The sequence below is a fragment of the Ictalurus furcatus genome, chromosome 17 (genome assembly GCF_023375685.1).
Source record: "Ictalurus furcatus strain D&B chromosome 17, Billie_1.0, whole genome shotgun sequence".
Taxonomy (NCBI): Eukaryota; Metazoa; Chordata; class Actinopteri; order Siluriformes; family Ictaluridae; genus Ictalurus; species Ictalurus furcatus.
In genome coordinates this window covers 5,147,786-5,170,074 of record NC_071271.1, presented here as the reverse complement: position 1 = coordinate 5,170,074, position 22,289 = coordinate 5,147,786, and the positions used below count along the sequence as shown (strand labels likewise).

General features: G+C 43.5%; 2 protein-coding genes across 2 annotated transcripts in view; one reads left to right on the top strand and one right to left on the bottom strand.

Moving 5' to 3' along the window:
* The window catches only part of dpf1 (double PHD fingers 1), a 39,006-nt gene extending 32,134 nt beyond the window's left edge, over window positions 1–6,872 (bottom strand). Inside the window, exon 1 of the mRNA XM_053647646.1 lies at window positions 6,762–6,872. Coding sequence (XP_053503621.1) covers window positions 6,762–6,872 — 111 coding nt within the window. The remainder of the gene's footprint in view (window positions 1–6,761) is intronic.
* Window positions 6,873–11,078: 4,206 nt separating this feature from the next.
* si:ch211-11n16.2 (zinc finger FYVE domain-containing protein 1) lies at window positions 11,079–20,111 on the top strand. The gene is made up of 11 exons (XM_053647428.1): window positions 11,079–11,555; window positions 12,985–13,489; window positions 13,877–14,088; window positions 14,769–14,875; window positions 15,094–15,202; window positions 15,296–15,393; window positions 15,679–15,796; window positions 15,934–16,104; window positions 16,228–16,417; window positions 16,644–16,742; window positions 17,132–20,111. The coding sequence occupies exons 1-11, from the start codon at window positions 11,439–11,441 to the stop codon at window positions 17,362–17,364; spliced, it is 1,959 nt and encodes a 652-aa protein (XP_053503403.1). The 5' UTR covers window positions 11,079–11,438; the 3' UTR covers window positions 17,365–20,111.
* Window positions 20,112–22,289: the final 2,178 nt, after the last annotated feature.

The following is a 22,289-nucleotide window of genomic DNA, read 5'->3' as shown; positions in this document are numbered from 1 at the left end:
AGCTGACCTTGTGCAAAATGTATAGGAATGATCTCATATTAATGAAGCTACGACAACAAAACTCCACTTTCCAGCCTTAACCTTTTATTTATAGTTCTTACGTATTTGCAGCGGTGAAACCTCGCTATAGTTTCTAGTTTGTTTGTTTTTAGAACTCCATAATCCAAAATGGTTGTAGAAATCCAGTTCTCTGCCTATAACATACTTTGACGCCTCTTCACACGAGACACCGTAACTGCTGTATATTTCACCAAAACAACATGGAAATTTGTTGTTTTTTTTTGTTTGTTTCCTAAGCTTCCTGAACAGATCATATTGTGTAAGAAGCCAGATTAACAGATGTGGTGGTAAAAACAGACAGTCTGCCTAAATATGTCTGAAACCTTGCTAGCTAAGTGTGATTTTCAGTTTGTAATCAGATTCCTGGATCGGAAAACGTCCTGCGTCACAAATCAGAATCAAATCTAAAAAATAAAATAACTAAACAAAGAGTAAAGTGCAGGTTTCACAGGCCGCTGGGGCCGGGCGATATGACAATATGGATCAATTATATCACGAGACACTTTTCATAATAGTATCGTAGTATATGAGGATAATAGGGTTTTTTTTTTATAACAGTTACAAACTCTGTTAGCAGATTAGATTTTTTTTTTAACCCTTTTGAAAATTTAGTAGATTTGTTAAACTTGTCCAGTGTTTAATTGATTTTTGGATCAATTTAATTAGATTTAGATTGAAATGCAACACTTTCATTTATTAGGAAACGTACATGTCGTGATAACGTCCTCATGTCCTGAAATATCATGATATATTAGGTTTGTCATATCGCCCACCCTTACAGGTCACCACGGACTTTTTGTACCTGTTCAAACCTGTATCAATCCCGTTGGTTTGTTGGAGCAGGTGTAAAACTGGACATAGTACGAATGTGATTCGTAAACAATGACGTCGGCTATTGTCACACTTTACTGAGGTTAAACTGTAGTTATATTAGTGTCCACTGTACCAATGGTTCTCAATGTGGGGTACGGGTAACCTCAGGGGTCCACGTAACATAGGCATAGGGTAGCATAGGGGTCTGTGATTCATTTATTTATTTCGTTACAGTGGTGTAAATCACGACTCACCATTATTAAAGCGATTAAAGTTATTATATTTATTTAGTACTATAGTATGACTGGTCACTTGAATTGAATGGGTTTAATGCAAACCTCAGTAACTCAAAAACATGAACGTAATAATGTCTATAATTAATGCCTAAACATAATGTCAAATTGAATCTAATGACAATTTTATTCAACAACAACAACAACAACAACAAAGTGACGTGAGCAGAAAGTTCACAAATAAAATGTTCTAAAGCGCCAATAAATATCCAAAACACCATTGCAAACATTTAAATAATATTCCGAATAGGAGCAAAGTTTGAGATGTAAACCATATGCTGTTTAGTATTATCAAGCCCCCTCAACATTCTCTCTCCTTTCTGACTCACACACACACCTGGACTAGTCTCCACATAACCGCAAGCATTCAGATAGGTCAGTTTGCTCTGATGATGTCACGAATTCTTCTCACTTGGGCCAATCTCAGTCTCTCCCTTAGCCATTTCTGGCCTCTTTTAGAAGGCCATGCTTACTGATCCCCCGTGAAAATGGCCGGTGGGACTGCTTCGTCAGAGACGAGATGAATATTTCTTCCTTCGGCACTTTAATAATGAAGGCCTGGGGAGAGGGTCCATCCACGTAATAACAGCCAAAGTGGAGAAGCAATAAATCTTCTGATGGACCCGCACACAGTGCTGCGCATTGCTGTATAGCTCTGATTGCACAGTCTGATTCAGACTAACACACACACACACACACACACCATACCTCGCAGTAACACACAAACAAAGAACACCATGAAAATGTGGAGGTGAGTGCAGGTGCATAATAAGGAACATATTGTTTTTAGGCTGCAGCTGAAAGAATAGAAGAAGCAGCAGCTGTTAAATTGTTTTGATTAAACAGCCTGTGGAGACCTGGTTTTTGTTTGGTTATAATATTGAGTAGCCCTTTTCAATCAAAATGCTCTGTTCAGTTCATCAATCTGCAATAAAGTCTTGCTCAATGCTCAAACTCCAGTCCTTATGCAAAAACAGCCTGAGAGATAACGTAGTGTTTATTTATATACAGCGGACGCTGGTATACGTGCACTAGCAGGGCTTTCAAAGACTAAAACATATCAGGAACTGGCCCTGTACCTGAACATTCAACAAATGGTGTTCCGTTGTACTATTCTCACGATCCCACACCTGAGAGAAGTTTCAGCAACACAACATGCTGCAGTCGCTCAGCACCCGCTGTGCTGGAACTCAAGTTGTGTGTGTGGCCTACTGACGAGGAAGGTTCTCCATGAGGTACCTTAACGCCAGCGTGATGAGTGACAGTCAGTTAGGTAGGTAGCTTTTAGAAATAGGTCATCAAGCTAAAAATAACTCTCTCTCTCTCTCTCGTTTTCTCTTTCTCTTCATTCTAAAGACAAAGAATATCTGTTTTGAAAATAAAAAGGAACTGATGGATTGGACGGCCCACCGGCCTCCGAAAGAAATTCCTTACAGCGTTCCAGATGATGTTATGCAAACAAATAAGGAAAGGGGGGCAGATGAAGAGAACGGTTAAAGGAAATTGGGGCTACAGACGTAGGCATGAGAGCACTTGATGCCCTTTTAAGGAGTTATAGAATATAGAAATCCTTTTCCTCAAATCACTGACGCAAAGCAGAATAACGGAGCAGAATATCTGAGCCATCGGCTGATAAAACCGCTTCAGATAAAATGACACGAGAGTAAGGCATAATGAGTGCCAGAACCAGTTAGGAGAAATACCATTATAACATGCAAACAGATGCGCAAAAATAAATAAATAAATAAATAAACAAATAAACAAATAAACAAATAAAAAAGGAAGACAGGAGTGTTCGAGTCTGCGAACAGGAGAACGAGTGAAAAGCGAGGGAAGGAAGGAAAGAGATTAAAGGACGACTAATCCAGTGGAAAATCCCTGTGAAAAGCCGTCAATTTTTGGGGAGACATGTCTGTAAACGCATCATCAGACATCCTCTCAGGAACCATTTCATCTCAATCCTTCAAAACAACCAAATCTATTGATTTATCATACACATTCTATACATACCGCTTTACATCATCCTGTATTCGTTTCATACGGGGCAAAAATAATCATATGAGTTCAAGAAATCAAAGGTGATTGATGCTGGTGAGTTATGTTCTTCAGTTTTAATTGTGTGACTTGTAAGACCAGGATTGATTTCTAACAAGTATGCAAGGAGCACATCTGGGAATTTTTCCATTCATATACCTGTACACCAGGCATTGTTTTGAAACTAAGGGTCTACATTTCAAATCCAGGAGAGGACAAAAACATCCAGTCCCTGTGGGTTATGGTTCCTGCCATGCCAAAAGAAACTACACAGATTTCAGTGCACTCTCAGAAGAAAAAAAAAAAGTACCAAACTGTACCTCTTCTTTTCACTGGGCTGGGGATATACAGTATATACGTTTCACCTAGTAAATCACTCTAAACATTTATTTACAGTCCTGTTACTGTATATATCTTGAATCACAGGTTCTGAACCCTGTTCCTGGAGAACCCTGGAGATCATTAGATGGTTAGTTGAATCTAGTGTTAGAGCAGGGAAAACGCTAAAACATGCAGGACAGGAGCTAGTCCAGAACCAGGAATGAGAACTTGAGCCTTAAATAATTTTTAAAGGTACACTTTATCCACACTATATGGCTGAACGTATGTGCAAACCTGACCAATCACATCCATATCACGTGCACTCCACTCTCTCTTCTGGAAAGGATTTCCACTATATTTTTTTGGGGTGTGGCTGTGGGGATTTGCGTTCATTCAGCTACAAGTGAGGTTGAGATCAGGTACTGTTGGTGTGAGGAGGCTCCCGTTCCGGTTCATCCCAAAAGTCAGTGGGGTTGAGGTCAGGGACCTGTGCAGGACACTCAAGTTCTTCCACCTTGTCTTCATGGAGCTCGCTTTGTGCACTTTGGGTCGTGCTGGAACAGGTTTGGGCCTCTTAGTTCTTAAGGAGATTGTAATGCTACAGCGTACAGAGACGTTCTATACAACTGTGTGCTTCAAACTTTGTGGTAACAGTTTGAAGAAGAACCACATATGTGTGTGATTGTCAGGGGTGTCCATACTTTCGGCAATGTAGTGTAAATACACTGTACAGGTGCAAAAGGTGTACCCTTGAGGGCATCACCACAGCAACAAGGAACGGTGCTGTTTTGTAAGAGTTTGTACTGTACAATAGATATCCTATCCCTGTACTCTGTATTATTTCCTAAACGTGCCAAAGTGTACCTTTCCTTGACACTGAGGTAGTACCATTGTTTGTACCAAGATATCTGTAACTTTCAAATGTTTAAGGTACACTGTATGGCCAAAAGTTTGTGGACACCTGAACATCACACCAATATATGGGTCTATTGTAACAAAGTTTGAAGCACACGATTGTATAAAATGTCTCTGTGTACGCTTTCCCTTCGCTGGAACTACAGTAAGAGGCCCAAACCTGTTCCAGCACAACCCAAAGTGCACAAAAAGTGCGAGCTCCATGAAGACATGGTGTGTGAAGGTTGGAAGAAGGTGGAAGTTCTCGAGTGTCCTCCATAGAGCCTTGACCTCAACCCTACTCACTCATCACATTTGGGATGAACTGGAACTGAAGCCTCCTCGCATCAACATCAACATGACCTCAACCTCACTAACACTCTTGTAGCTGAATGACCACCACAAATCCCCACAGCCACGCCCCCAAAAATCTAGTGCAAAGCCTTCCCAGAAGACTGGAGCTTACATCTGTACACACATCACATCTGTAATGGTACGTTCAAAAAGGACACATGAATGTGATAGTCAGGTGTGCACATACTTTAGGCCATGTAGTGTGTTCCTTTGTAAGAGCACAAGTTGGAGATCTCTCTGCACGGAGAGAAGAAGAAATCGCGCTGAAGGGTCCGGAGTCTCCGGACACACAGGAAGCGATGGCACTCGTGTTGGACCTGATCCCACGGAAGCGCGCGGGCTGAGAGAGGAAAATCACGCTCCGAGTGTGTGTGTGTGTGTGTGTGTGTGTGTGTGTGTCTCTCTCTCTCTCTCTCTCTCTCTCTCTCTGCACAAAGGATTTGCGGGGAAACTTGACGGAATGTGAACTGATGCTCCAGCGCGCTGCGTTTTCAGTGCTAAGAATAAAACCAAAGCAGCAATAAAAATGTGTATAAAAATTCTCTTTCATTCTCTCTCTCTCTCTCCTTCAGATTGATCAGCGATGGGATTTCATTATTATCATTTTTTCTCTCGCCCCTTCCCCGAGCGCGTGAGCATGAAGCGCGCCGCCAGTGCCCCCGGTTCCATTCAGCATACCAATGAATTTCCCCGAACAAACATCACAACAACAATCAGAACCACCGGCTCATCATTTCAGTTCTGTGATGCTGATGCTCCCTGATCCCTCCCTCAAGTTCATGTCCATCAGTGACACACACCGAGTCTCCGGGTCACGTAATTTCTCACTTTAACATTCCACCATATCTCCCATAAATGCGCACATTAGAGCCGCAGACTCGCGGCAGCGCCGGTGCGCTCCTCATCCCCACGACATCCCCTAAAATACCCGGCTCGTGCCATGAATTCCTTCATGCTATTATTATACACAAGAAAACCCGCCGTCACTTTATTATTATTATTATTATTATTATTATTATTATTATTATTATTTATGATGTTGTCAATGACTCTCCTGAGCTTCCGGAAATCAAGATTTAAAAAAAATAAATAAAATGTTTTACTTACGATTTCGGAGGGTTCTGGACCGCTGTGGCCATTTTTGTCACGGAATGATAGAATGTGTGAGAGCTGCAGATCCCCGGTATTGTACATGAAGGTCCTAATGTAAGCAGCAATTTCAATTTCATTCATTCTCTGGGGCTGCGGGTGCAGCAGCCGGCCAATGGGAGCGCAGGATCACCACACAGAGGCTCATGGGAAATGGAGTTTGTAGAGCGGGCTCTCTTAAAGGGTGGCACGAGCGCATACTACAACAACCGGCATGTATTAGTGCGCGCAGTGGAACAGTCCCGCCTCAGAGCATAACATCTTACTGTACAGTCAGGGTTGGATTGTATGTCTCTGTCTCTCTCTCTCTCTCTCTCTCTCTCTCTCTCTCTGTGTGTGTGTGTGTGTGTGTGTGTGTGTGTGTGCGCGCGCGCGCGCGCATGCGTGTGTGTATCTGAATGTGTGTGCGCGTGCATGTGTATGTGTGTGTGTGCGCGCGCGTATGTGTATGTGTGTGTGTGCTAATGTGTGTTTAAAGATAAGTATATTTGCATCCATATTTGTATTATATAGACCTACAGTAGCCATCACACGTGTGACGGGGGGGGGGGGGGGGGGGGGTGAGTGTATGTGTGGGTGTGGGTGTGTGGGTGTGGGGTTAAAGATAAGTATTTTTTCTTCCATATTTATATTATAACGTCTAAAGTAGCCATCACACGTGCGTGTGCACGGTTTGTGCTTTTGTCTCTTTATGTGTATGCAGCCTAGTGAATCAGCTTTAACTTGCTGGGATTCTATGGCACCACCTGGAGCAGACATCTGGAGTAGCATGAGATGCCAATACAGTGTTTACCTGTTCAGACTGGTGAACATCCCGAGTTATAATTAACACACCAAACATACCATCATGTTTTTGCGTATCTGTAGTACTGAATATTCTCCGTTCCTGATGTCAGTCACAGTGTAGTTACACACTGGTTGTGTTTGCTCCAGTGTCCAAGCTTCTAGGATCATGTAGACTGTTCTGTGTTGCTTATTAATTAGTGTAGTTACAGTTAAATTTATATATCACTTTTCTAGACACTAAAAGCACTTTACATAGTATTGGGGGGTGGGGGGTGGGGTCTCTTCAACCACCACTAGTGTGTAGCATCCACCTAGATGATGGGACGGCAGCCATAGTGCTCCAGAACTCCCACCACACACCAGCTATTAGTGGAGAGGAGAGAGAGTGATGTGGCCAATCTAAATTCAGAGATGGAGATTATTAGGGGATGATAGAGAAGGGCCAATGGGGGAATTTGGGCAGGACACCGGGGTTATACCCCTACTCTTTACCGTAAGTGTCCTGGGATTTATAATGACCACAGAGAGTCAGGACCTCGGTTTAACGTCTCATCTGAAAGATGGTCCTGTTTTTACACTATAGTGTCCCCATCACTATACTGCGGTATTAGGACCCACACAGACCACAGGGTGAGAACCTCTGTTGGCCTCGCTAATATTGCCTCTGCTGGCCTCATTTCCATTGATTCACATACCACCACATGTTCATCTCTAGTGCTGTGAATATAGATCATTCTGCACCATTCCAACCCCTGTCCTGGAGTACCACCCGTCCTGTGTACCCCTGTCCTGGAGTACCACTCGTCCTGGGGTACCATCCATCCTGGAGTACCACCTGGCCTGTGTACCCCTGTCCTGGAGTACTACCTGTCCTGGAGTACCACTTGTCCAGCGTACCCCTGTCCTGGAGTACCACCTGTCCTGGAGTACACCTGTCCTGGAAGACCACTTGTCCAGCGTACCCCTATCCTGAAGTACCACCTGTCCTGGAGTACCACCTGTCCTGGAGTACCCCTGTCCTGGAAGACCACTTGTCCAGCATACCCCTGTCCTGGAGTACCACCTGTCCTGGAGTACACCTGTCCTGGAAGACCACTTGTCCAGCGTACCCCTGTCCTGGAGTACCACCTGTCCTGGAGTACCACCTGTCCTGGAAGACCACTTGTCCAGCATACCCCTGTCCTGGAGTACCACCTGTCCTGGAGTACACCTGTCCTGGAAGACCACTTGTCCAGCGTACCCCTGTCCTGGAGTACCACCTGTCCTGGAGTACCCCTGTCCTGGAAGACCACTTGTCCAGCGTACCCCTGTCCTGGAGTACCACCTGTCCTGTAGTACACCTGTCCTGGAAGACCACTTGTCCAGCATACCCCTGTCCTGGAGTACCACCTGTCCTGGAGTACACCTGTCCTGGAAGACCACTTGTCCAGCGTACCCCTGTCCTGGAAGACTACTTGTCCAGCGTACCCCTGTCCTGGAGTACCCCTGTCATGGTGTACCCTTGTCATGGAGTACCCCCTGTCCTGGAGAACCTTGTCCTGGAGTATATCCTGTCCTGGAGTACCCCCTATCCTGCATATTTTACCATTTTTCTGTGCTCTAACACACCTAATTCGAGTAATCACATAAAGATGAACAGAACGGCGGTAGGCCAGCTCCAGGACCAGGGTTGGGAACCTGTGGCTTTTGCTGTTTGTACAGGAGACTCAGAATGAAATCCAGGTTGGTCAGTGTGTACTTGTGCGACATGGTTTCAGTGAATGCCTCTGAAATATGCTCCATGTGTCTTTTTTCCCCCAGTTGTTTTTGAACATGATGCTCAGAACTGAAAGCAGATGGAGCCAGTGAGTCACCCAAATATATTAAAAGTAATAAACTAATTTTAATGAGTATGCTTTCAGATTGTTTTGCACATAAATAAGCATATATAGCTTTTTTGTTGGCTAGCTTGCACCTTTGTGATGTGATGCATAAACTATAAATAAATTCACAGTTAAATCAGTGTAGCACCTGCTGACTCTCAGATTAACCCTTAAAGGGAAACAACAAAGGGGTTGTTGTTGATATAAAACTTGATTAGCATCTGGTAGCTGTATGCACAGTGAACATGTGATTTTATACTCTGTCATATGAATAGAGTTATTACAGCCACAGAAATCAATGGGTTTACAGTGCATTGCTAAATGCTGGCCATCTTATTGGCTCTCCAGAAGAAATGAGACCTTCATGTTCAGCACTAATATTCAGAGAGTTTGATTGATTATGCTTCAGATGTTATTTTGAGTATAGATGATGGGACTGAGTGATCATCTTCTCCGGGTAACAGCTTGTAGAGGAATAAAGGGCAGAGATACGGCAGACACATCAGTTCAAAACACAGTAATGAAAGAGGTGATTGATGTGGAGGTCAGGATCTCTAAGACAGAAATTAAGAGTTTAATTAAGATGGAGATGACGGGAAAGACAGAGGGAGGAATAACAAACAGGATGATGAGACAAAGGTGCGTGAAAGCAGGAGACCAATTGTGTTAACAGTTAGATCAGTCAGTTACCCACAAATCTAAGCATTTATTGGTCTCAAAAGGAACGTGTGAAAAGGGAAGTGGACCGAAGTCAACTGACTTCTCAGCCTACTTTTAGTTCTGTTCTTTTAAAGAGGTCCATATGTGAAAACACTCTTAAGAAAGTAAGTTGTAAAGTAATCTGAGTTGTCCATCCATTCATCCATCCATTCATCCATCCTCCCATTCATCCATCCATCCATTCATTCAGCCATCTATTCACCCATCCTTCCATTCACCCATCCATCCATCCTCCCATTCATCCATCCATTCACCCATCCATCCATCCATCCTCCCATTCATCCATCCATTCACCCATCCATCCATCCTCCCATTCATCCAGCCATCCATTCATTCAGCCATCTATTCATCCATCCATCCATTCATTCACACATCTATTCATGCATTCATCCATCCCATCCATCTTTCCATCCATTCATGCATCCATCCATCCTTCCCTTCACGCATCTATTCATCCATCCATTCATTCACCCATCCATCCATCCATCCTTCCATTCATCCATCTATCCTTCCATTCATTCACCCATCTATTCATCCATCCATCTTTCCATCCATTCATTCACCCATCTATTCATCCATCCTTCCATCCATCCATCCATCCATCCATTCATTCACGCATCTATTCATCCATCCTTCCATCCATTCACGCATTTATTCATCCATCCTTCCATCCATTCATTCACGCATCTATTTATCCATCCTTCCTTCCATTCAGTCACCCATCTATTCATCCATTCACTGATCCATCCATTCATTCACCCATCTATTCATCCATCCTTCCATTCATTCTTCCATCCATCAATCCATTCATTCTTCCACCCACCCATCCATCCATTTATTCACCCATCCTTCCATTCACCCTTCCACCCATTCATCCATTCACCCATCCATTCATCCATCCATCCGTAACAATTGAATGATTCACAGGAACAATTATAAATGGATTATTACTGAACATAATTGATTATGAATATATTATTATTATAGAGGAAAAAAAATAGGACAGACAGTTGGTGTGTGTGAATAAGTTTGGAAAGTGATTTGCCCATAATTTTTTTAAACATTTATTTCCCAAAAAAACGTAACATTAAAAAAAAATGTTTCACATAATGAATTTTATAACAACTTAAAAAATGAGTAAAATTTTAACATCAAGTATAATGATAACAGAAAAATGTATACGTGTATAGTCAAAATAAAACGGAGGAATATAGTTATTTGTATATGGCCAAAGTTCTGATAGCTTTACGGGTTGAAAGTCCTTCTAAGGTTTCAAAATGGATCTTTATGTCAGCTGTGAAATGGGTGATATCGGGTATCCCTTCAGACCACTTACATTCGTGTAAGTATTTTCCCATAACTCCTCCTCTACGTCATAAAAATGCATCAACAAAGTGAGTCACAACAAATCGGAGGCTACTAAACTGTATCGCATCTCATCATCGCAGCTTCAGTTTACTGCGATCCTGACAGGATACAGCGTTTACTAATGAAATGACGAATTTGTGAACGAATGAAATGACACTCCATGAATTATTACGAATTACAATAAATGAATTACTGTTCATAATAATTCATGCAGTGAGGCACACGGTGGATTAGTAGTTAGCACGTTCACCTCACACCTCCAGGGTTTGATTCCAACCGCAGCCCTGTATGTGTGGAGTTTGCATGTTCTCCCCGTGCTGCAGGGGTTTCCTCCAGGTACTCCGGTTTCCTCCCCCAGTCCAAAGACATGCATGGCATGTCCAAAGTGTCCGTAGTGTGTGAATATGTGTGTGTGTGTGCTCTGTGATGGACTGGCATACCGTCCAGGGTGTACCCCGCCTTGTGCCCCATGCTCCCTGAGATAGGCTCCAGGTTCCCCACTGTAGGATAAGCGGTATAGAAAATGCATGTATGGATGGAATAATTCATGGAGTGTCATTTCAGAGTATATGAAAAATGTCATGAAGTTACACTCGGTGCCAGTAGGTGGCAGTAATGCACCAACCTGTTGTTTTGAACCCGCTGTATAACTGAAGACGAAGAAGAAGAAGCGGAAGCATCAGCGAGGCCTTGGAGGCGGAAGTGTTGTGAAGTGTTTACAGCGCACATTCACCAACAACAAGATGGTGTGTGTTTAGTGTGTAATGTTTCAAATTGCGTAACAATGTCGGAGATGTTACTGAAAGAGATGGAAGAAGTGTCTCTTGGTCAATCGAAGGAAGAAGAAGAATCGAGCAGCGGACGGAGTTTTCTCCTCATCGATGAAAATGAATCCCTGCAGGTAAACACTGTCATGTGTGCGCAGAGTTAGCCTCAAAGCTAGTTAACATGAAACACCTTAATAAGTTAATTAAAAGATCTTAATGAACCAAACATCACTGCATGGGACAACGCCAAGCAAAACAAGCTGCCATGTTGTCCTGATCAAAGCTACAAACTAGAGAATATTTTTTATAACTTACAGACACAAAAGCTTTGTTATTGATGTCTGTGATATTACCATAAAGCATAAAAAAAGTAATTAAAGAGGAATTTCAACGAAAGCTGACAGCAAAATAGTCCGGAAAAATACTGGACTGGATTATTCTGATCACCAGATCTAAACTATGGAATATTTTCTGCTTGTCACTCAAAATCAGTTACTGATGTTGGTATTTGATATATATGATCTGGGGTCACATACATTATATATATATACACACACACACACACACACATACTTGGGGAAGGTCATGGGTTCAAGCCCCAGCACCGCTACTGTTGGGCCCTTGAGTAAGGCGCATAACCCTCTCTGCTCCAGGGGGCGCTGTATCATGGTTGCCCCTGCGCTCTGACCCCAGCTTCTTTCCTAACATGCTGGGATATGCGAAGAAAAGAATTCCACTGTGCTGTAATGTATATGTGACCAATAAAGCCTCATTATTATTGTCATCCCTAATGATGCACACCCATGTTAGATGAAGAAACAGGTTGCTTTGTAGGTCCTCTCCACCGTGGTGGCCATCATGTTTACGTCACGTGACCGCAGGTACAGGCAAGAAACACAGAAGAAGAAAATAACACGCAGCTCACATCCTGGACGACGCCCTAAACTCCTCCAAGTGCAAGTCTATAGCCATCCATCAGTTCCTCAGACGTGCGTGGGTATTTAAAATGCTAAACGATTTCTGTAATGTTAGTTCATAGCTTTAAAATCATCATGAAGCGTTGTTATTGTGTAGAGTTATAGAAGAGTAACGATTTAGACTCACGCAGAAGATTCCTCATGATGTCTCGGGGAGTTTTCCTCTTTGCTCTCTTCGGCTGGTCCGTGAAGGACCTGGATCCGCATCTGGATTTCCGTGAAAGTGATTTTGGGGCAATATCTATTGTTAAAAGTGCTTTACAGATCGAAGTGGGTTGAAGTGAGAATAAACAGCATGTTGAAGGCATACATTTAGACAGAGGTGAAACAATAAAGGTTTAAAAAATGTTTTGGGTGATTAACGCGCCAAAAATTCGAGTACATTAATCTGTAACCCAAGCTCTTTTTTTCCCATTTTATTTAAGCACTACAGATATAAATACTGTTGTGAGTAAAGTGTGCCTACAAATACCATACTACTAAACTAGCTCTACAGTGGAGTAACACGCATACTAATGATATGTTATATTCATCAAGGTTATAATAAGTGCTAGAACCATCAGTCGTATCTCTGTGACGTTCCCAGGTGGAAAACGAAGGTCACTTCCTCAGGAAACTGGGCTGCAGCGCGGCAGAAGGAGTGAAGGTGCTCTCGATCTTCGGCAACACCGGCGACGGCAAATCGCACACGCTGAACCACGTGCTGTTTGACGGCGAGGAAGTGTTCGCCACGTCTCCCTCTCCCGCTTCATGCACCATCGGAGTGTGGGCCGCGTACGAGCCTCGTCTGGGCCTGATTGTGCTGGACACAGAGGGCCTGCTCGGCGCAGCAACACAACAGAACCAGAGAATGCGCCTGCTGTTGAAGGTGCTGGCCGTGTCCGACGTAGCCGTGTACCGCACGCGGGCCGAGCGTCTGCACAACGACATGTTCCATTTCTTCGGAAGCGCTTCAGCTGCGTATCTGAAGTACTTCACACCTCAGCTGCGTGCTCTGTCCAACCGGTGCGGGCTCGACGTACCGCTCTCGAACCTCGGGCCAGCGGCGGTGGTGTTCCAGGAGACCTCGCGCACTCAGCTGCTGGGTCACGGTGAGCGGCCTGTACACGCATACACAAAGTACAGCTATATTCAAATTACAGCAGTGGACAAGTCCGTTCCGGGAAGAGGAACGAGTCGTCTGTATAGCCTTAGATTTGACCGTCTCCTGCTCATGACGATCACATCACAGCTGAAATATTAGTCTGCCTGCCATCTTTATTTTCTCTAGATTTGTTTAACTGTGACCCAAAGATGTGTAGCGAGAGAGGGAAAAGTACTTACGGTGTAAGTAAAGGGTTATTTCTGATTGGACACTTGCTTTTTGTTTTTTTGCAGACGACAGTACCATGGAAGCCATCGTGTCGGTTTTGTTAAACGCTGATTGTGAAAAAAAGTTAACCGCAGCTTAAACCCAGTGTTTTTGTGCTTCCCTACAGACACTACAGTCCCGGCAGATATCGTGCTTCAGAAGCGTTTCCATGACCTGGGCCTGGGCACAGAAGCCTTCAGCTCGGTACAGTATGTGGGCACGCAGACCATCACACCTCCAACAGACTTCTCTCAGTTAAAGGAGACCATCACAAAGCAGGTGAAGAGCACGGCATCACGAGCCCCACGCCAGCCAGACATCGTCTTCAGCGCCCTTCAGGTATCACGTCCGGTTTTCTCGCCGGATTTCACACTAACTGCGTAATCTTTGATTCCACTGGGGATGAATAAAAAATACATCCAATAAAAGTTCAGATGTTCTACCAAAAAAGAAAATAAAGTGGGTTGACTACTAGTGCTAGGTAACACTAACTAGAACGTTGCATAGGCTGCCTGTGTTAAGAAGTAAATTTAACTATCTACGCTATATTCAATATAGACGATATAGTTGATGAACGAGAAGAACGGCGGAAGCCATTGTGGTTCCGACCCCAGACGAGGAAGAGGAATTAATCCTCAAAAAATTATCTTGTGAATAAAATTTCTATTCTATTTTTTAGCCTGGTTAATTGGTACAAACGATAGTGTTGAATGTTAGTATTTTCATATCGTCATTTATATCGTTACCACAAAAAATCATTAGAGATCGACTGATAATCGGATTATTTTCCCCCGATATTTAAGCGTTTTGGTTTTTTTTCCAAAATCGGATATCAGTTTTATAATATCAGAGCTACCGATAAATGGCGGCATCTTGTGGCCGTTTTGAGAATTGCACTCTTTCAGACCTCCCTGTTTATTCGTGTGTAAATATATAGCATAAAAGATGTGTCTGTACGCTTGAATGGACTGTGTGAAAAGCACTCATTGCTGTTTGTTTGTTTTTCCACCCACGGTCAGGCCTTGAGCGATCGGTTCTGCGGAGAAATCTCAGATGACAAAATCAGCATGTACTCCTTCTTTCCTGACGAGTATTTCACCTGCCCTTCTGTCTGCCTCAGCTGCAGGTAAGCGCGCCGTGTTTCCGTGCTGCTGCGTGTCGGCTATAAGATCTGCTTTTAGCTCAGTTACATGATGCCGGTTTCACAAGCTTACATCATGAACTATTTTTAATCAGCGCTTGGACTTTTATGAGATGACTCGGTGTTTTAGAGGTCAGAAGCACACGCTGTGAGCGAGCAGAATTGAGGGTAAGATGGGTCAACTTTTTCTGTTGTGGCTTTAGCATTCGTTGCAAGAACGGCATGAATCACCAGAAGGACAGAATGCCGCATATGGCAGACGGATTATGCCAGTACGCTCATCAGTACAACAACAAGGTTCTCATATGCAAGGTGATTTAACGTCGTACTTGCTGCTTAATGTGTTGCTTGCCAAAAGCAAAACTGACTTCATCTCTGACAAACGGTGTATTTTAATGTCTCCAGAAATGCTATGAAGGTGGAAGGGAAGTGATAGTCGTGCCCAAAACCTCCGCCTCCACCGACAACCCGTGGTTTGGTCTGGCAAAGTACGCCTGGTCCGGGTAAGTGAGAGAGTTTTGAAATGTTTAGCAGATGATTCACCGCATTATAACATCTGCGTACACCGATCAGTATATGAATGTAAAATGATTGACGGTCGCACCAGTGTTTTGAACTCTCCAATATTAACTGACACCCTGGAAGCCCCGCCCCCTTCTCCTCATCTCTTCTGGATTTCCTCGCTCGAAAGATGCACGATGCGTTCGCAACTTCCCCCAAGTCTTCGAAAGTTCACCTCGGTCATCTTGAGCAGAGATATAGTAGATAATTAGCCCCTCTTCGTGCAGGTATGTGCTGGAGTGTCCGTACTGTGGCATCATCTACCGGAGCAGGCAGTACTGGTTGGGGAATCAAGACCCCGAGAGCACCGTGGTGCGCACTGAAGTCAAGCACGTCTGGCAGGGGGTTAGTCTTCTCCTTTCATCTGACTTTCATCCAACTTCCAGAGCGAACACATAACTGGGTTTCAGACTTAAAATGAATTTGTGCTGTACAGTAAATGTGTTGTCCATATCCCTCTCTCTCTCTATCTCTCTCTCCAGTCGGAATCTTTCCAGGCAGACCATCAGAACGCGGCTCAGCGAGTGCTCGACGGTGTTAACTATGTCCTCCAGTCGGTGTCCGAGTACAGCTCCGGTCCCACCAAAGCAGTCACGGCCTGGATCACGGATCAGGTGGCTCCGCCGTACTGGAGACCTAACGCTGAAATTACAGTAAGTTAAAGAGATGACCTGACCGTGTGTGGAGTGAAAATCTGACCGACGATGCGCTCGTGGTCCCGGCAGCGTTGATGTTTCTGACTAACGTGTAACTGGATGGGTTATTTTTCTGTGAAGGAATGCCATGGCTGTAAGCGGGTGTTCGGGGAGGCGGAGAGGAAGCACCACTGCCGTGCTTGCGGTGAGGGTTTCTGTCAGGCCTGCTCCACCCGCAGCATGCCCGTGCCCGAGAGAGGCTGGGGCAGGAACCCGGTGCGAGTTTGCGACGCCTGCTACCAGCAAGGAGGAGCTGCACAAACCGTCCAGGGTGAGAATGCGACAAGCCTGATATATTAGAAGGACGTCGTGTTAATAGCGTTAAATCTAGCCAATGTAGCACCATCCTAAATACATCACTATTGGTTGGTGCACTGCGGTAGGTTTTAACAGCCTGAAGTACTTTTGAAAAAGTACATGCTTTTTGCGTATATACAGTATGCGTTGTGGTATTTTCAATTCCCAGCTGAACTGAATGCGGCTTTTGTTTCCTGCAGTGGCGCAGACAGAGCCCAAGGCACTCGTGGCCCGCAGGGTGACGGAGATGGCGCAGTCCACACTGGACATGGTCTCCACCGCGGTCGACTTCCCGCTCTGTGAGTGTGCTAAGCGCATTAACTCCACGAACATTCATAAACAATACTAAAAGCTCTAAGCACACCCCCAGCTAGTGCAACACCGCAAGCCGTCTCTTTGTATTTTCTTTCCAAAAAGTCCGTCCGCAGTTCGTATCGGTTTGTAAACGTGCTGTGGGCATGCAGGTGTAACGTCTTTATCTCCAGACTTTTTATTATTGTTTATTATTACACTGATATCCATTTCAAACAGTAAAATATTGTCCTTATAATTCATCCTGTTCAGACCCAGAAAGACGGGTCTGGCGACCCGAACCATTTTTGTAGGAAGTTATTACACCCGCTGTTGTATTTCTTGATCACACTGCTGACGTGACTTCTGTCCTCGTGTCATCTCGTCGTCTCTGCAGGTTTCGTAAAGGGAGTGGCTCGACCCGACTACTGGGTTCCGGACCACGAGATCACTCAGTGCCACCAGTGTACCAAGGCGTTCAGCTCGAGCGTGCCCAAGCACCACTGCCGCGCGTGTGGTCAGGGGGTGTGTGGTGGCTGCTCGGCTCAGTGCCGCCCCGTGCCCTCTCGTGGCTGGGACCATCCGGTGAGGGTGTGCGATGCCTGCGCCACACAGTTAGACTCCCAGTGACTTCAGAAACAACGACGAACTTGAACCCAGTGGCTCTGAAACACAAAGAGTGGTGGCAGATTGTGCTCTCAGAATTCTGGCATTTTTCCCGTGTAGTACACTCGCGTCTTATCTGAAGGCATTAACCTACAACGTCAGTGAAAAGATGTACACTAATGCCACGCTGAGAGGCTGAATTTAATCAGCAGCTTATAAATGACTGTAGTTTGATTTGCAAACAATAGGGGAAACCGTTTGGGACTGATTTATTTCCTGTACTTTCTAATACCCCCTCCCCCCTCCCCCCCGCTGGGTGCACCATCCTACAGTGATGTTTATTACTCTCATAATACCACTACAGGTTGCAGTTTAATGTTCGTAAAAGGAACTATTCAGGGCTATCCGGTGGAGGAAAGTTCCCACTGTGAGCATGTAATAATGTTTATTACATGGTGGGCGTGGCACTTCATAGAAAAGTGTCACATAGAGTCTCTACCCGCTTCAAATCAGGTACTAGCCTTTTACCACAAACAACCGGCTCGTTTCTTCCGGCATGATGCAAACGTATCGACGCACAAAATAGTTGCGCTGGATTTTGCAGACCTGATAGTCTTTTAATGCATTTTCACGTAGAAGCGCGGCATTTTTCCATCAGAGTACGCTGCATACACACACACACACACACACACACACACACACACAAAAGAGCTTCTTTTGTTCCTCTAGTATAAAAATTACATACGCTAAACATAATATGAATCTGGAATGATCGGTAGGCGTGTTGGTGTATTGACCTGCCCTCCTAGAAGCCCCGCCCCCTTCCCACCGTGCCATCTCTCGTTTTGAAAGCTGCGAGCTCGCGTTCGGTCCGGGGAAACGGAGATGGTTTTGAAATAACGGAGGACGTGAAGTACAATTTTAATCCGTGTGATTTAGCTCACGTTTGACAAGTGTAGAGTTAACGTCAGTGAATCGTATTTCTTAAAATTTAGGCGCGCGATCACGTTTTATTCCACTTCGTTGTTGGCAGGTCCGCTCAGAAAATACTCGACAATAAAATAGTAGGTCGAAAGCTATCAGTGTATTCACAGAAATCAGAGAATAGGATGCGAGACTTGCTGTTGTTGTAGTTGTTGTTGTTTACACGTTGCTGAATACTATTCGGTGAATTTTATTTAGATTTACAGTCAGAACCCTTTGTGCGTTCAAGTTGGTGTGCTTGATTACAGGAATAATAATTAATTACATTATTGGTGCTTGAGCATTGTCACCAGGCCCACGTACAACACACTACAGAATTATGCTCTGATTTACAATAAGGATAATTAATACAACTGCCTTGCCTTTTTGTTGTTGTTTGTTTTGGGGTTTTTTTAAAATCTGAGGTGTATGAGATCATGTCTGCTCTATCAGGGTTTCCTGCCCGCATCATTTAGTGTCACTCAGCCAATGACCTGGAAGCCTTCGTACATTTAAACAGTCCATGAATCTACCTTATATTGCTTAATGGACATATAATCAGCTTCAGAATTATTGGCACCTTTGGGAAAGATGAGTTAGGAAAAATGCCTTTGTGGTTAATTCGCTTAACTGAACATACCTGTATTTAAGCAATATCACCTGGTCACATGGTCGTGCACAAGACCACAGGCTGCTGGTTAGAACATGGAACATGTGGTTTTGTGAAAAATAATAAACAATAAAAAATAAGGATTTACTTTTGTTAAAATTAATGTATTCCATAAAAGCTTGCATTCCTGACAGGTTTCTGTATAAGCGAATTAACCGCAAAGACTTTTTTTTCTTCTTTCTTCCATAATCTTTCCTTTCTTCACTTTAACGAGGGCGCCGATAATTCCGGAGCCGATCTTATTGGTTAGAAGGCAGCTGCTGACATGGGCACCGCTGTAACCGGAATTAAACCTCAGCGGATGTATACGAGTGAAGGGGCAGAGATTCAGATCGGACGGGGGAACGCGGGGGGATGGCGATACGGCGGGAACATCATATCGCAGAACCTGAAGAAGAGGTTTTAATACCGCCGTGCGCATCAAGAGCTTTCATTCTGCTGAGATTTGCTTACCGGTTACAACAGGCATGTCCAGGTATGTTTTTATGCTAGGTTTACGCAAATAAAAATTGTTTTTGAAAAAAAAAAAAAATATAGAATTTAATGTCGTAATGAACAACTCGTAGTTCATATGTATATTGCACTTTAGCTAGTTATTTCATCTTTTCAACTGTTCGAGAGAGAAATATCATCATAACCATTGTTCAAAAGCAATCATATAGCTGAAAAAGAATTCAGTAAAGCCGGTCAGTTACTCATTTATGCTTGGGACAAATCCTCCTATCATAACCAGTTTATTAGTCTTCTGTATAACAGTCTGCTTTGTAGATTCTCACACAGATGTGGTCATGACCAACACTGCACCGAAGTGACCGTATGAGACAGCGCAGAAGTTCATGAAAGTGTGTGATGTTTATAATGGTCTAATTCACATGGCTTACTCGTAGCACTGTTATTCGTTTAAGCAGTTTATGGAGGAGTATTTGAGATGGTTTTTTTTTCTTCTTTTTTTTTAAAATAATGTCTAGATTCTCAGCTTTTGTTTATTTGTTTGTTTGTTTGTTTCTGACCTGTGGACTGGAATAAATCCCATGAAATAAGTTTTATGAAGCGATGTAACCAAAGTAATTATGCTGGTCACATATTCATTTTTATAATCCTGGTTGAACTTTTCAGCATATTAAAGAATATGATGACATCGAATAAAACATGTCTTTATTTATCCGAGGGTGGGGATTTTATTGCCTTTAGAGGAAAATAATCAGCAAAAGATCTCCCCTTTTTTTTTAATTAAATTTATTGTTGCTTTAAGCTTTTGTTCCTTCAGAATGGTATTTCAATGGGGAACAATTTAGGATCATTTAGAAAGCCAGCGTAAAGCAGAAAGATGGCGTAGACGACGTTGGGACAGACGTTCTAGGAATCCAGAATCTGATTAAATACCTACATGCATTTCCTCTGCTTATAGCATTACATCTCCTTAACCAAGTTCTCTCTTCTCTGCCTGGATTAGACGAACGTGTCCCTGGTCCACAGCGTATCGGCTCTGGTTCTGTACCTCAGTCGTGAATAGTTTTGATTTTGTAAGACATTTAAGAACAGCGTAATATATTTTCAGGGTTAGCTGATAGGGAATATTTGGACAGAGGTAACTCGTGGAGTCGGATCTACGCTGCTTAAAATGTCTTTTGCTTTGTCCTTCTGGGGAAACCATACACCATAATGAGAGTTTTAGAGCAGAAAGACCTCGAAAATGCCAGTAAAAAACCCTCATTAATGCTACACATATCCAATGAGGACCGTGTGCTTTGTTTTACACCTACGCCTGTGCTACGTACTGAATCTGTACAATTCCAGACAATTTATGAGGACCTGTCGACACACCCGGAAAAAATCCTGCCGGACTTTCGTTACCAAATTCACGAATTAACCCTTTCATTAAATGTTGAGCTTCGTGTGTTGAGATTAAACTCTGAAGCGGTGATATCTGATATTAAACAGTTAAACAGCAGAACTTTTTAGGAGTGCTGCGCTAGTAATATTAAATAAATATTGTCACGTGAATGAAGGGGTGCTATTTCTATCAAGCAGCTCCACAGCAATGCCTTAATAACGTTAGTTCTGACTTTCACTTATCAAACCAGAAAAGAAATGCTGCTATAAATAAACACTGTCCCAATATAACTGAATTCACTCTAATTTGTAAACGTGAACGCAGACTTCATCACCTTCAGTGGAGGAGCACATTTGTATAGACCTTTCTGTGAAATCTTGGACGGGCGAACCACGTTCCTCGCCCGTTCAAAGAAACCTGGATATCGTTATTATATAATCATAAACCCTACTGGAAGACTTAAACACTTATAATTCACTAATCGACTTCTCGTCTTTGGAGGCGAAGCGAATTCTCCCTTTAAGCTCAAATCGCTGCCTTACAACAGGTTCATGAATCAGAATCAGATTTGTTCATGTCATTACGTGTGCTTCAACTCTGCGCTTGTCTCTAGGCAACTTTGATGAATAGGGCCAATTACTGACACCAGTGAGCACTAATTACATGTTATTGTTGGAGCCTCTGCAAATCAAGTCCACAGAAGGGATTTTGTGGGTCACACTGGACTTTCATTCACATCCAACAATACAAATTGACATCTTATATCGTCCTTATTAAGCCGAAAGGTTTTCTTTGGAAGTATTTCGACTATTAAAGTGGTGCAGATTATCTCTTTTATTGCATAATACTCTTTTTTTTTTTTTTCTTTTGGTGTTTACACAACAGAGGAAGAAGAGAAGAAACATGTATTGAAGATGTACTTCTTTATACTGTACAGTAATCACTGGAATCAGAAACTCACGTGTGTGCAGGTTTATTTTGCGGTTGAAGAACCAGAATCGAGCCGTCTTTACGAACTTATAGACTCCTCTCGCCCTACGTGACCGTTTCTTGTAGGTTATCAGGGAGAACAGAGCTTGTAGTACAAAATTGCTGGAGCTGGACGTGGAACAACCACAGGCAAGTTTCCTATTATCAGCTTATCCTGTATACTGTAGGCATCATGGGACTTACATGCAGGTAAACTCATCAACCACGTAGCTGTACCTGTTTAGGCAGGGAAGACAACATGTAGCCAAGCCAAACAAACAAAAAAAAAAAGGACGTAGAACATGTATGTCTATGAAGAGCCGAATTCTAGGTCAGTGGTTTTCAAAGTGGGGCCGCGGCCCCCTTGGGGGCCTCCAGGGGGCGCCCGGGGGGCCTCAACAATTTGGTCGGAGCCACCAAGCCCATCCCTCCCACTAGTATGTTTTCTCTTTCTCACTCTCAGACAACCACATACACACACACACACAAGCACACACACACACACACACACAC

What these genes read in the sequence shown, in the direction of transcription:
- si:ch211-11n16.2 (XM_053647428.1), top strand. Translation starts at nt 11,439, where the DNA reads ATGTCGGAGATGTTACTGAAAGAGATGGAAGAAGTGTCTCTTGGTCAA. An exon ending in TCGTCTTCAGCGCCCTTCAG is followed by an intron (nt 14,089 to 14,768) that starts GTATCACGTCCG and finishes ACCCACGGTCAG; the next exon opens with GCCTTGAGCGATCGGTTCTG. An exon ending in TCTGTCTGCCTCAGCTGCAG is followed by an intron (nt 14,876 to 15,093) that starts GTAAGCGCGCCG and finishes TTGTGGCTTTAG; the next exon opens with CATTCGTTGCAAGAACGGCA.